The 14748-nt window shown below is 34.5% G+C and overlaps 1 protein-coding gene across 13 annotated transcripts in view; it reads left to right on the top strand.

The window, feature by feature from the left end:
• Window positions 1–14748, top strand: part of FAM135A (family with sequence similarity 135 member A) — a 132489-nt gene that overhangs the window by 97580 nt on the left and 20161 nt on the right. For 6 of the 13 annotated variants that reach the window (XM_077903475.1, XM_077903474.1, XM_077903472.1 and 3 more), the window contains 6 exons: window positions 4847–4920; window positions 6585–6739; window positions 6955–9316; window positions 10838–10998; window positions 13415–13506; window positions 14274–14371. In XM_077903475.1, the coding sequence (XP_077759601.1) occupies window positions 4847–4920; window positions 6585–6739; window positions 6955–9316; window positions 10838–10998; window positions 13415–13506; window positions 14274–14371 (2942 nt within the window). Of the gene's footprint in view, window positions 1–4846; window positions 4921–6584; window positions 6740–6954; window positions 9317–10837; window positions 10999–13414; window positions 13507–14273; window positions 14372–14748 lie in introns of those variants that run through there. The other 7 variants (XM_077903483.1, XM_077903482.1, XM_077903479.1 and 4 more) reach the window with 5 other exon arrangements.

The raw sequence follows: 14748 nt of genomic DNA, 5'->3' as shown, positions 1-14748 counted from the left end.
TAATTTAGCCCTTTCAAAACGACTTAGTTATCATTATGCGTTTTATTTATGTGCCCAAGGGTTTAGTACACTGGTGTCCCATCCTATTAAAAATGTCTAGAGGGGCACCTGGGTGGCACAGTGGGTTAAGTGCTAGACTCTCCCTTTCAGCTCAGGTCTCGATCTCATGAGTCTTGAGATCAAGCTCCACAGAGGGCTCTGCACTCAGTACAAAGTCTGCTTCAGATTCTCTCTTGCTCTCTCTCTGCTCCTCCCCCCAACTCACTCTCTCTCTGAAAGAAATAAATAAATCTTTAAGGAAAATAGTCTAGATATTAGATCCTCCATTAAAGGAATCCAAGTTATATTTTTAATTTATTTTGTCTGCTTTATATGGTAATATTCTAGGTTTATGTATTTAAAGGGGTACCTTTTTGTTTCAGTATCAAGTTCTCTTCTTATAACTGCCTAGTAAACTTATGTATACTTATATATAGTGTATATATTCTGTAATTCTTCTTTTTCCTTTGTCTCATTTTCTCTTCTAATATGCTGTGTATGGAAAAGTAAATAACTTATGCCAGGTAGAGTTGTATGTAATATAACCATGTGTATATAAAGGGCTTTAAAGTATCCTACCAAGAATACAGTGTAAGAACTTAAGGAATATTTGTTCAATAAACATTTGTTTATTTGTGAGGTGACTATTTGCTTCAAGTCAACATAGATAATATGATCTATCTGACATTTAGATTCTGCACTTAAGATTTGAATATAACCTGGAATAGGCGTGTATAAAATTATTATAATAAACATATTATTAATGTATTATAATTATGCTAATAATAAATTTTATTATAATTACTACAATAAGTGCTATTATGATTTTATTATACACTAGTCATACAAATACTAATATATTGTTATAGTATAATAAGTTTATACTATAATAAATACTATTTAGCAATTTAAGCAACATTAGGGTGAACACAGATAAAGTAAACTTTAACTCTGTAAAGCATTGATAAATACCCATTGTGAATGCTCAGAGGCTTTTTTTAATCTTCTAGCTGTCTGCTAAATTTTGAAAAGTTGATATTGCCAAATAAGTGAATTTTTAAAAATTGAGTATATATACAAAATTTGTTTTACAAACATATATACCAAAATGGTAATATATACACATATATATTTACTCATCCTAAGTTTGAATTTGTAAATTTAATATTTTTTCTATATATGTGTTTTGCTCGAAATTAAGTGGTGCTGCCATCAGGTGGCAGTCATACCTTAGTTATGGCCACAAAATACATATAATAGGCTTATTCATTACACATTGCATAGGACAAAATTATGTCAGCAGAAAACTTAGATAAAGAATTTTGTGTGGGCACATAGAGGAAAGGAAAGGCTTTCTGTTAACAAGGCATCTTTATGCAGGAAGGAAGAGGTAAGTGGTTTGAAGTACAAGATTTGGAATTTCTTAAATCTTTTTTTGAATCCCATGTTTATTACTTGCTAGCTATGTCATCTTGGCCAAGTAGTTAAGCACTTTCTCCCTGTTTCATCACTTGTTAAACGAAGACATATCCACTTCATAGAGTTTTTATATAGTTTAAATATAGCAGAATGAAAATATAGTGCTTATCATAGAGACTGGTAGATTGAATGCTATCAAGAAATGATAGTTAATGGGCTACTTAGGTGGCTCAGTCAGTTAAGTGTCCTAGTCTTGGTTTCAGCTGAGGTCATGAACTCAAGGTCTTGAGATCAAGTCCTGAGTCTCAAGGGATATACACTCCAGTGATTCTGCTTGAGATTCTCTCCCTCACCGTCTCCCTCCACCTCTTCCCCCTCCCCCACACTACTTGCTTGCTTGCTTGCTCACTCGCTCTCAAATAAATAAAATCTTTAAAAACAAAAAAAGAAATATAGTTATGATTGTAGGAATCAGAGAAGGGAAGGAGAGAAAGAAATCCAACTAGCCAGTTTTGCAGGCCCAGCTACAACTGCAGAAATCCAGAAGGCTTCAGGCTGTATTTCTTCACACTTTATAGCCCTCAGGAAAAAAACATCTCTCATTAATAGATAGATGGATTGGCAGATAATCTTTCATCATCTTTCCTTTAGTGTTAGAGAAGAAGAAACAATTGGATAGTATTTGAAAGTACAGACACAAATTCCGTTCTTCTCATAGATGCCTCATACCTTCCTCTCCCTAACTCCCTCATTGACTCGTTTCTCTAAAGACCCAGTCTCATCTGCTTAGGGAAGCAAGTTTAGTAAGTCAGAAATTCAACTGGCTAAATCTTTAGTAAAATGTATCTCCAGTTTGTTTTCTGTTTAAAACCAAAGAATCCTAAATCATATTCCCTTTTAGAAAAGAATCTTAGATGTAATATAATCTTAGTATATATTATAATTTGTCTCTCTTCCCTATACCTTCCAAACAAAATATCTTTTCCATCTCCTTACTGTTGCTTCATACTGCTCCAATAGCTGACAGAGCCTTTCCTTGAATAATTAGAAATGAAAGGATCAAAATATAAATATGAAGGGATCCCTGGGTGGGTTTAGCGCCTGCCTTAGGCCCAGGGCATGACCCCGGGGTCCCGGGATCGAGCCCCATTTCGGGCTCCCTGCATGTGGCCTGCTTCTCCCTGTGCCTGTGTCTCTGCCTCTCTCTCTCTTTCTTTCTCTCTCTCTCTCTCTCTCTCTCTCTCAATCTGTTGTCTCTCATGAATAAATAAATAAAATCTTTAGAAAAAAATAAATACGATGAAAGAAATATTCAGCTAGACTTGACCAGTATTTATTAAGTACTTGCTGCTATAACATACCAAGATAGATGTTTTGAGAGATAACCAAAATCATCAAAATATATTTCATACTCTTAAAGAATATTACACATTAGGATTGGAGACAATTCACGTATATAATTATTTTAAGGAAAAATACAATGAATATTATAATGGCAATTATAATAGCTTATATTTATATACACTTACCAGATTACAGACTACAGTCACATACATTATCTTGTTTGTTCTTCACAATAACCTCAAATGTTGAACAAGTATTAGATGTAATTTGAAAATAAGTCATTTGAGGCTCAAAGGTGAAGTGCAGCGTCATAATGCCAGTAGGTTGGTCAGTCAGTTCAGTTGGCATATACTTGCATACCTGACACATAGCTTGATACAAATACTGGCTGATTCTTTTTTTTCCATGGGCTGAGCACTGTTCTTTGTACTAGGACCTAATGGTCAGTAAGACCAACTGAATCCCAGTCTTCAAGGAGAGTATATCTTAGATCCATAATGTAGACCTAAATTTCTCACTTCACATTTTTTTGTTTCTTTTATTTCATACAGTACTAAAACAGGGGTTTCTGTTGGGTTTCTCCCAACACACACATCTGGCCCCTCCTAGCAGAAGCAATGGACTCTGCTGCCTCTGAGCCAGATCCAGAACGTTGAGGAAAGAGGATAAATTCTTTTTTTGTTTGTTCTTGTTATTTTTTTTTAATTTAAGTTCAGTTTGCCAACATACAGTGTAACACTCAGCGTCCATCTGATCCTGTGCCCTCCTTAATACCCATCACTCATTTACCCCATCCCCCTACCTACCTCCCCTTCTGCAATCCTTTGTTTCCTAGAGTTAGGAGTCTCTTATGGTTTGTCTTCCTCTCTAACTTTTCCCCACTCAGTTTCCCTCCTTTCCCTTATGGTCCGTTTCACTATTTCTTATATCTTGCATATGAGTGAAACCATATGATAATTGTCTTTCTCTGATTGACTTACTTCACTCAGCATAATACCTTCCAGTTCCAACCACATCAAAATAAATGGTAGGTATTCATCCTTTCTCATGGCTGAGTGATATTCCATTGTGTGTGTGTGTGTATGTATATACAACTTCTTTATCCATTCTTCTGTTGAAGGACATTTTAGCTTCTTCCAGTTTCACTATTGTGGACATTGCTGCTATAAACACTGGGGTGTGGGTATTCCTTTGTTTTACTACATCTATATCTTTGGGATAAATACCCAGTGATGCAATTGCTGGGTCATAGGGTAGCTCTATTTTTGATTTCTTGAGGAGCGTCCACACTTTTCCAGAGTGGCGGCACCAGCTTGTATTCCCACCAACAGTACTAGAGGGTTCCCCTTTCTCCACATGCTTGCCAACATTTGTTGTTTCCTGTCTTGTTAATTTTAGCTGTTCTCACTGGTATAAAGTGGCATCTCATTTTGATTTGTATTTCCCTGATGGCAAGTGATGTGGAGGATTTTTTCATGTGCTTGTTGGTCATGTGAAAGTCTTCTTAGAGAAATTTCTGTTCATGTTTTCTGCCCATTTCTTGACTGGATTGTTTGTTTTTTGGGTGTTGAGTTTGATAAGTTCTTAGTAGATCTTGGATACTAGCCCCTTATCTGATAGGTCATTTGCAAAAAACTTCTCCCATTCTGTAGGTTATCTTTTAGTTTTGTTGACTGTTTCCTTTGCTGTGCAGAAGCTTTTTATCTTGATGAAGTCCCAATAGTTCATTTTTGCCTTTGGTCCCTTGCCTTTGTAGATGTGTCTTCCAAGACGTTGCTGTGGCCAAGTTCAAAAAGGTTGCTACCTGTGTTATCCTCTAGGATTTTGATGGATTCTTGTCTCACATGATACTGTATATAGAAAACCCAAAAGATTACACCTCAAAATTGCTAGAACTCATACAGCAATTTAGCAATGTGGCAGGAGATAAATTCTTATATGGGGGTGGTTATGAAAGGTCTAATGGAGGGAGGTATCTTTTCCTACCATTGGTTGACCTTTTAATTGTGCTATGTTATTCATATTCCCTTTTGGATTTTTTTAGGTACGCAGATTTTCTGAAGCATTCTTTTGTTTTGAACATCCGAGAGAAGCTGCTGTTGCATACCAGGAACTTCAGTGAGTAGTATAGCTCCATAGTTAAAGTGATTTTTACCTCCTTTTATGTAAGATATCTATCTCAGAATTTATCACACAGAGTATATGATATTTACAATAGAAGGAATTAGAATTTATAGTTCAGAAATTCCCTATTTAAATAAATTTGTTTTAATTTTATGAATTCATGGAAGACCCATTCACCTAACAGAAAGAAGCATATTGCCCTATTCTCCCCAAACCCTGTCAGGCCTACGGTAATTTTGGTAGTCCCATACAGCTCTGGCTCCAGCCTTATATCTTTATTTTCACAGATCGGAATCTCTTATATTCATATTCATCATTTATATTCTCTTATATTCATCTCTTATATTCATCATTACATATTACAGATTTTCACCAGCAATCTGACTCATACTACCTTTTTGTTATGTAAGTGATTTACAGGAAAATATCCAGAATAGATGCTTTCCATTTTTTCTGAGTATGTTTAGATCTAGTTTTCTTTGGCTTTAAAGAATATTTTGAGAATATTGTGCTGAGTAAAAGAAGTCAGACATAAAGAGTAAATACGTGATTCTATTTGTATAAAGTTCTGGAACAGGCAAAACTAAGGTGGAACAAAGTCAGAACAGTGGTTGTCTTGTTGACTTGGGCTGGGAGTTTGACTAGAAAGACATGAGAGAGCTCTCTGAGTAGATGGAAATATTTTGGATTATGTATCCATTTGTCAAAACCATACAGCTAAGATTTATGCATTTCAAAGCATATAAATTTTATCTCAAAAAACTACAAATAATAATTAAGTGTGGGTAGTAGGCAGCAAGTACAGGTAATAAAACAAGAAAAGCTAATGTTAATTGTTAAATGTTAATTGTTGAAGCTGAGTGATGGAGTTTATTATACTATTCTATTTAATTTGCTTGAAATTTTCCATAAGAAAAGGTTTTTTAAAAAGCATTATGTATTAGAAAGTAATATCCCTTGTTTTAAATAGCTGTTGTTGCTGTTGTTGTTGTTTGTTTTAAAGATTTTATTTATTTATCCATGAGAAACACAGAGAGACAGAGAGAGAGAGAGAGGCAGAGACACAGGCAGAGGGAGAAGCAGGTTCCATGTAAGAAGCCTGATGTGGGACTTGATCCCCAGACTCTGGGATCATGCCCTGAGCCAAAGGCAGATGCTCAATCGCTGAGCCACCCAGGTGTGTCCCTTTTTTTAAAAAAAAAAAAAAAAAAAAGATTTTCTTAAATAGCTGTTAGTTATATTCACCAATATATGTAAAATAAAGTACAGCAGTAGAAATGGAATATTTTTTTTTCCAGTTGTATCAAGTCATTAGGAGATTTTTGGAGCTTTTGACATTTCTCCTATATGCTATTCTCAGGAAATTAGTAAATTCAGACATTAAGCATAGATAATTCATTTTGAAATAACATTAAAAAGTATAGAAGAATATAATAGAAAATAGTTTACCATAATTTTATAAGTCAATAATTTATTGTCAACAAACCATAATTTTCATTGTACCAGTTTTTATCTCTGGCCAAAGAGCTCTTTCATAAGGAAGTGTATCTATAGGAAGGGGAATAGGAAGGGTGAGGGGAAGGGGGGAGTGGAGTCTATAAAGAAGAATTGAGTATAATTTTTTAAATTACAGTCTGACATAAAGAAATATTTTTCAGTGCTCAGAGTCATCTACAGATGTGCACCGCTATCAAAAATACTTCCTTCTGCAGCTCTCTCCCACCTCTACCTATTGAATGTAGTGAATTAGATGGAGATCTCAATTCCTTACCTATAATCTTTGAAGATAGGTATTTAGATTCAGTTATTGAAGGTAAGTATAACCTAAAATATGTAAGTTGTGTGTGTCATTTACAATATGTTCTTCCTAATATATATAAAACCATTCCCTAATGTGGGGCCATTTTTCCCCTCCAGTTTTATTTATCTTTGAAGATATTAGAAGGCTGTAGTCAGTAAATGTAGTCTTAATCATTTGAGTTCTCACACCTTGTTTTAAACCTGAATCTTTTTTTCTTTGGATAAAAGACTTAGATGCACCCTGGATGGGAATTCAGAATCTTCAGAGATCAGAGTCCAGTAGAATGGATAAATATGAGACTGAAGAAAGCTCTATAGCTGGACTTTCTAGCCCAGAGTTGAAAGTCAGACCTGCTGGTGCCTCCAATTTTTGGTATACAGAAGGTGAAAAGCAGCTAACAAAATCTCTAAAAGGAAAAAATGAAGAATCAAATAAATCCAAGGTTAAGGTTACTAAGCTCATGAAAACAATGAAACCTGAAAACACAAAAAAAATAATAAAACAGAACTCTAAGGATTCTGTGGTTTTGGTAGGCTACAAATGTTTGAAAAGTACAGCATCAAATGATCTCTTTAAATGCTTTGAAGGCAATCCTTCACATAGTCAGAAGGAAGGTCTGGATCCCACAATATGTGGATATAATTTTGACCTAAAGACCTACATCAGACAGACAAGTCAAAAGGAAGCTAGCTTTTTGCCAACTAATACAGAGAGAACTGAACAAAAGTCTCCAGATATTGAAAATATGCAACCAGACCTGTTTGATCCTTTGAACTCTGGCAGCCTAAATCTTTGTGCAAATTTGTCCATTTCAGGTAAACTTGATATCTCCCAGGATGATAGTGAAATTACACAAGTGGAACACAATGTGGCATCCAGAAGTTCATCAGACGATTGCCCTGATCATCAAACAACCCCATCTTCAGGAGTTAGAACAATTGAAGTAAAGCCCTGTAATAAGGATCCTTTCAGTGGAGAGAAAATAACTGTTAAAATAGGACCTTGGACAGAGCTTCAACCAGATGAAATATTTGTGGATAGTTTACAACTACCCAACCTTGAGTCCTTAGAATCTAATGGTAAATCTAAATCTATAGAAATAACACTCGAAAAGGAAGCTTTGCAGGAAGCAAAGTGCCGTTCTATTGGAGAATCATTAGCTAAGTTAAGAAGTAATCAACCTGCTTCTTCTACAAAAGAATATCATGTTGTAGTAAGTGGAGATACAATTAAGTTACCAGATATTAATGCCGCATATGCCTCGTCTAGATTTTCAGATTCAGGTGTTGAAAGTGAACCAAGTTCTTTTGCAACACATCCAAACCCTGATGTAATATTTGAAACTGTGCAAGGGCAAGGTCCTTACAATAACGAAAGATTATTTCCTCAGCTTTTGGTGAAACCTGACTGTAATGTAAAATTTTCCTTAGGAAGTCATTGTACTGAGAGTACAAGTGCTTTAAGTGAAATACAGTCATCTTTGACATCCATAAACTCTCTACCTTCTGATGATGAACTGTCACCTGATGAAAATTCTAAGAAATCTTTTGTGCCTGAATGCCACCTAAGTGATAGCAAAACATTATTAAATCTAGGAACAATTGACTTGCCAAAATGCGACAATAGTAAAAAGTCAAGTATTATTTTGCAACAGCAGAGTGTCGTATTTTCGGGGCATTTGGACAATGAAACTATAGCAATACATTCCTTAAATTCAAGCACTAAAGACCCTTTGCAATTTGTTTTTTCAGATGAAGATACTTCCTGTGATGTGAAAAGTAGTTGCAGCTCCAAACCTAACTTGGACGCTATGTGTAAAGACTCCCAGGGTCCTGATAAATCTAATACCTCTGCAGGGACAGCAATTACATTAAATTCAACACTGGTTTGTTTAGGTGCCCCTTGTGTTGTTTCAGGTTCTGTTTCTACTAAGACAGAAGTTAGAGAAGATGAAACTGTGAAAAGAAAAGATGATGATACCTTAAATCTCAAACAGATAAGTTCAGAAGCCCAAACAGTTGAAAATGAAACTCATCTGGGTACAAATGATCCTCTTTCAGCCAGTCCTGATATGGTAAAACAAGGGCTTGTGGAAAATTATTTTGGCGCTCACAGCAGTACAGATATTTCTGACACATGTGCTATTAGGTATAGCAACTCAGTTAGCCCTCAGAAGAAAATTTCTGAGAAAGAAATTAGTAATCTTCATCAGGAACAGGGTCAAGGGGATGAGGAGGAAGAACAGGATCAACAGATGGTTCAAAATGGGTATTATGAAGAAACAGATTATTCAGCTTTGGATGAGAAAGCCAATGCTCACTATATGAACAGAGATGTGCTAGAAGAAGAAAGACTTAGAAAATCTGAAAAAATAAACAGTGACTATCTGAAGGATGGTATCAGTATGCCTGCTGTCTGTACTTCTGGTTGTTTGTCCTTCCCATCTGCACCACGAGAGTCTCCTTGTAGTGTTAAGTATTCTTCTAAAAGTAAATTTGATGCCATTACAAAACAGCCATGCAGCACTTCTTACAACTTTGCTTCATCAGTTTCCTGGTATGAAAATTCACCAAAACCTCAAATACAAGCGTAAGTAATGGAGCACAATAACATGTGCTACTAAATATATTATAGAACACACACACACACATATATGTCTCTGATGAGATGTGTGTGTATATACATATATATATATATCTGATAAAATATATATTTCATGGTCTCGTTTCTGTAATACAAAAAGTGCTTCTTTGATTAGCTACTTAAAATGGAGAAAGGAACTCAATATAGTTTTTGACAGACCTGTAGTTCTTCATCTGATTGTCTTGTTCTATAAGCTAGATATTTTTGATACAAATTTTCCACTGGTGGTTACATGTTAGATGTTTGGAATAATTGAGGTTGAAACTTTTCTTCACCAGTACATTTCTCCCCCATTAATTCCCAGACAGGTTAGGTTCTACAAGTGCATCCAGCAAATAAGGGCAATGTTAGATAATGAATAATAAGTTAGTAGAAACTTCCTAAATCTACCAGACCCAGATGATCTCAGCTAAGTCAGTGGCTTCCAGACTTAAGATTCATGGACAAGCTAAATGTTCAGAAAAATTTTGAGGATGATAGAGGTTTACTAGCATGGCGCTGGTTCTCAAAATATTCTTCTACCTTATTCCATTTGGAATTATAATCCCTGGGATGAAAGATCTGGGCATGTCTATAATAGATTTTCCAAATTCCTAGATTATTCTGATTTCTATGTATAGCTAAGATCTCACAGTCCCTAAAGCTAGGGAAAGCAGTGAGGTGATAATGGCCTATTAAAGAACTGTAATATGCAGGATGATTGAAGGTATTACCACCTTCTGGCTACCTCAAACTTTTCTAAGGCATTGATGAAAACAATTTAGGTCTTCAGAGTATCTTACTCAGTTTAATAGGGCTCATCAGCTTTCTTGAGTTTTACTTTTATCAGTTCAAATGATGCAGTGTTAAAATAGTTGATAATTTTTTTAATTTTGATTAGATTTGTCACTCATTGAATGAATGTCTGCCATCAATTATATTTAGTCATATCCCCTCTTGGTTCTGTTTCTTTTTATTGTTATTTCTGGAGGAAAAATATAAATAACTTAATCTACTAAGAAATATAACTGCCATTCTCAATGTTAGACTTTGTAGAACAGCTCCTTACCTTCCATTTATATTAGATTAAAAAGAAGCAAAGAGGCTAGGATTTGATTACAGAATAAGCATCAGATCGTCATCCTTCCAGTACTTCTCCCAGCTTTTCTATATAATATAAAACTTAGTAGGAAGTATAACTTCACTCCTAATATTTTCTTAGTTGATTTCAAGTTTAAAATAATATTTTAAGTGATTTCAAATTTGAAGTATTCATTGTATTTGGACAGGACATGTACTTAAAATAGCAAAGAAAATTACTCTCTGATTTCTAAGTAATTTAGGTGATCCTGCATATTTTCATTATTTTAAAACCTAGTATTTGCTTGGTTTCCTCTTCTGCAGTTCCCTAAATTCAGCATATTGTCCTTTGGGTTCTAAAAACTGAATATAATAGTAAAGAGTATCTCCTATAATATTTTGCTTCAGCTTTCTTCAGGCAAAAGAAGAATTGAAGCAACTTAAACTTCCTGGGTTCATGTACAGTGATGTTCCTCTGTTGGCATCCTCAGTCCCTTATTTTAGCATGGAAGAAGAGGATAGTTCTGAAGATGGAGTACATCTCATTGTCTGTGTGCATGGTTTAGATGGTATGTCCTCACTATTGATATAATCCATGGCAACTCAATATATTTTCTTTGCCTAATAGGTTTCATTTAGTTTTATTTAATCTTTGAACTGAAAATATTTTAAATTGCTTAAATTAATTGAATCTGAAATACATTCTAAAACAGAAATATGCTTAACTTTGCTAAGTATAATATTAGATTTCCTTTTAAGTAAATTTTCCATGGAACTGACATCCATCCATGTACCAAAATTTTATTTCTTTTAACTTTGGGTTTTTCTGTCTTCTGTTGGTTCTGTCAGCAGTTGCCTCATGGCAATCATTTTGTTTCCTTTTGATCGTTAGCCTAGTGTTCTTTTAGACCTCTAAACCTTATGAGCTAGGAAAATCAGTACCTAAGAATTGAAGATTCACTAATTTATTAGGGTATAATTTAAATTCTAAATACCTGGCTTTGGTGCTATAGTTTTATCCCAGCCATTTTGGTTACTCAACAGACTGTTTCCCCTCAATTATTAGGAACTATGTTAGAAAATGCCAAATATCTCTAGACTAGCAGATGATTACTATATTATATCATTCTGTAAGAACAAATTAAAGATTTTATAGATATAAAAATCCTAAACACAGGTCTAAGCTAGTAAATTGTCATGAAATTGAAGATTTTTCTTTAAAAAAAGAACTTGACTCTCAAGAAATAAAATGTGTCCAAAACTAATCTCTTCCCCCCACCAACCACCCTACTAATAAATTTCAAAGGATTATCACCCAAGAAAGACTTCTTGTCTTGTGGAAGATTTCTTCTTCTTGTGGAATCTCTGGCACATTCTTCTTTGAAATTTTTAATAGGCACATTACCTCTATGTTAGATAAGTTGTTCCAGAATAAGAGGGAAAAAATATGGAATGCAGCTCGTTTTATTGTTTGACATTAACCTAACCTTGTTACCAAATCTGGAAAAGGTATCATACCCACACCCCAGAGAATAGTGGATCAATCTGACATAAATACACTTAATAAAACTCTAGCAATATTACGGAAATAAGTAAATAGAGAAGTAAATAAAAAAGCTTTTAATTGCCCCAAAAAACTTCTAAGAAATTGAATCAATGTATTAAGTCACTGTAACAACCAGGATTTAATTCCCAGAATGCAAAGGTAAGTAAATACAAGAAAATTCATTAATAAAATATACCCATATTCATGAATTAAGTAAGAAGCTATTGATAAAATTCAATGTCCATTCCGGTTTTGACAATTAAGCACCAAACTTTAAGTTTTAAATAGCATATATATTCTCAGCTAGTAGAAAACTTTGTAGTGAAGCCCTAGTAGCATTCCTTGTAAAATCAAGAATAAAAGAATTATCTCTATCCATGCATAAATACCTAAAAGATACAAATATTGGAAGGGTAGAATAGAAATTGATAACATGTCTACATTCCTAATTAAACCAAAGGAATTAACCAAAAGCCACTAAACTAATTTTTTAAAGGTAATAATTATGTTTTAAAATTATGTATTATATTGAATAGGTCTTCAATATTTATAGACATCTTTTAAATTAGTAATTAAACTCTCTCAGATTATTTAAATGAAATTTTTTTAAAAGATTGTATTTATTTATTCATGAGAGACACACATACACACAGAGAAAGGCAGAGACACAGGCAGAGGGAGGAGAAGCAGGCTCCATGCACCGACATGGGACTCGATCCCGGGTCTCCAGGATCACGCCCTGAAGGCGGCACTAAACTTCTGAGCCACCCTGGCTGCCCGAAATTTTCTTTCTAATTCAACTGTTGCAAGACCCACCAAAAGAAAGTGAACAAGTTAAATCTAAATCTGAAATGCATTCAAGGGGCACCTGGGTGACACAGCCCTTAAGTATCTCACTCTTAATTTTGGCTCAGAGTCATGAGATCGAGCTCTGCATTGGCCTCCACACTTAGTGCAGAGTCTGCTTGGGACTCTCTCCCTCTCTCTCTGTCCTTCTTGCCCCTCTCCCCCCCCCCCACTCCTTTCTCTCAAATACATAAATAAATCTTTAAAATTCTCAAATAAGTCTTAAAAAATGTATTCAAGGCTTGTTAAATAGTCAACTATAGTAGTGATGGAAGGAGTACTTCCATCAGTCATTCACAGCGACCGCACTCAGCAGTCTCCACAGCTGACAATTAATAAATACACCATACACCATCAGATAGGAAAGCAAAAGCATCAATGTGACCAAAATTCCTAAGAAACAAACTTGAAAAATACTGCCTGGCTAATTGAAAACAGCCTTGACATGAAAATTGAGAACTGTTTCAGAGTGCATTGTCTTTTCAAAACTGACAGAGATCATATATTTGTCTTTAAATATGTGATGATGTACTTTGTACATTTTACTTTATCTTATCCCTTAGACATAATTTTTCATTTTCTTCATTTTCTAGGTAACAGTGCAGATCTCCGATTAGTAAAAACTTACATTGAACTTGGACTGCCTGGGGGAAGAATTGATTTTCTTATGTCTGAGAGAAATCAGGTACAATTTTAGGCAGTGTTTTCAATGGGAACAATTATATTTGTACTAGTTTCTACCTAAATATTTGCTTACTACAAAATGCCTATACTAGTAGAAATAATGTTTTGATTTGTTTGGAATTTCACATTAATGCATATCCCAAGGAAGTTAAAATGATTTATAATTTGACTTATGAGCTCTTCACATGCACAAAATTTTTAGAATTTTAACATTTCTATGCAAAAATGTCATTAATTAAACCATTATAGGGGCACCTGGTGGCTCAGTCACTTAAGGTCTGCCTTCGGCCCAGGTTATGATCCCATGGTCCTGGGATCACGCTCCATGTTGGGCTCCCTGCTCAGTGGGAAGCCTGCTTCTCCCTCTCCCTCTCCTTCTGCCCTCCTCTCGCTCTCTCTCACTCTCTATCTCAAATAAATGAATAAAATCTTTTTTAAAAAGTGCCAACTGCTAAATAAACATTTGTCCAGAGATCTATATACCAAAAAACCAAACAAACAGAAACCCATTATAAATAACTTTATGTTAAAGGTGGGTATTGGGCAAAACAAACAACTAAGCAAAGCAAATATTATTAAGAATACAATATTTTCTGAGAAATTCACTTTTTGCTCATTTTAATATAATGAATATTATTCACCAGCTTTTCTGAAAAACAGATGTTAACCATATTTTCAATAAAATTAAAAATAAAGTTTATATATTTTTTCTGTGTTTTTTTCCTGTGATTATTCATATTCAGTATATATCTGTTTTCTTTTCTTTAGAATGATACTTTTGCTGATTTTGATAGCATGACTGATCGCCTTCTGGATGAAATCATACAATATATTCAGATATATAGTCTAACAGTCTCAAAAATAAGGTAAATTTTATAATAATCTGTAATATTATATAACATACTTTTATGTCTATGAATTAGAGAAGAATTAAACAGAATTTGTGGTAGTTTTGTTGCCCTATAATGAAATATAGGAGACCACAATTCAATTTACCTAATTTAAAGAGAAAAGAAAAAATTTTTAAATTCTAGGGACAGACCACATATTATGTAATTCCATTTATATGAATTATCTAGAATTGGCAGATTTCTAGAAACAGAAGTAGATTAATGATTGCTTAGGGCTGAGGGAGGTGGTGGCAGATGCGGGCAGTGATAGCTGAAGGATTCAGGGTTTTTTTTGAAGTGGTGAAAAAGTTCTAAAAATCTATCATGGTGGTTACACAACTCTATGAATACAC

The sequence above is a fragment of the Canis aureus genome, chromosome 7, assembly GCF_053574225.1.
Source record: "Canis aureus isolate CA01 chromosome 7, VMU_Caureus_v.1.0, whole genome shotgun sequence".
Taxonomy (NCBI): domain Eukaryota; kingdom Metazoa; phylum Chordata; class Mammalia; order Carnivora; family Canidae; genus Canis; species Canis aureus.
This window is presented reverse-complemented; position numbering and strand designations above follow the sequence as displayed.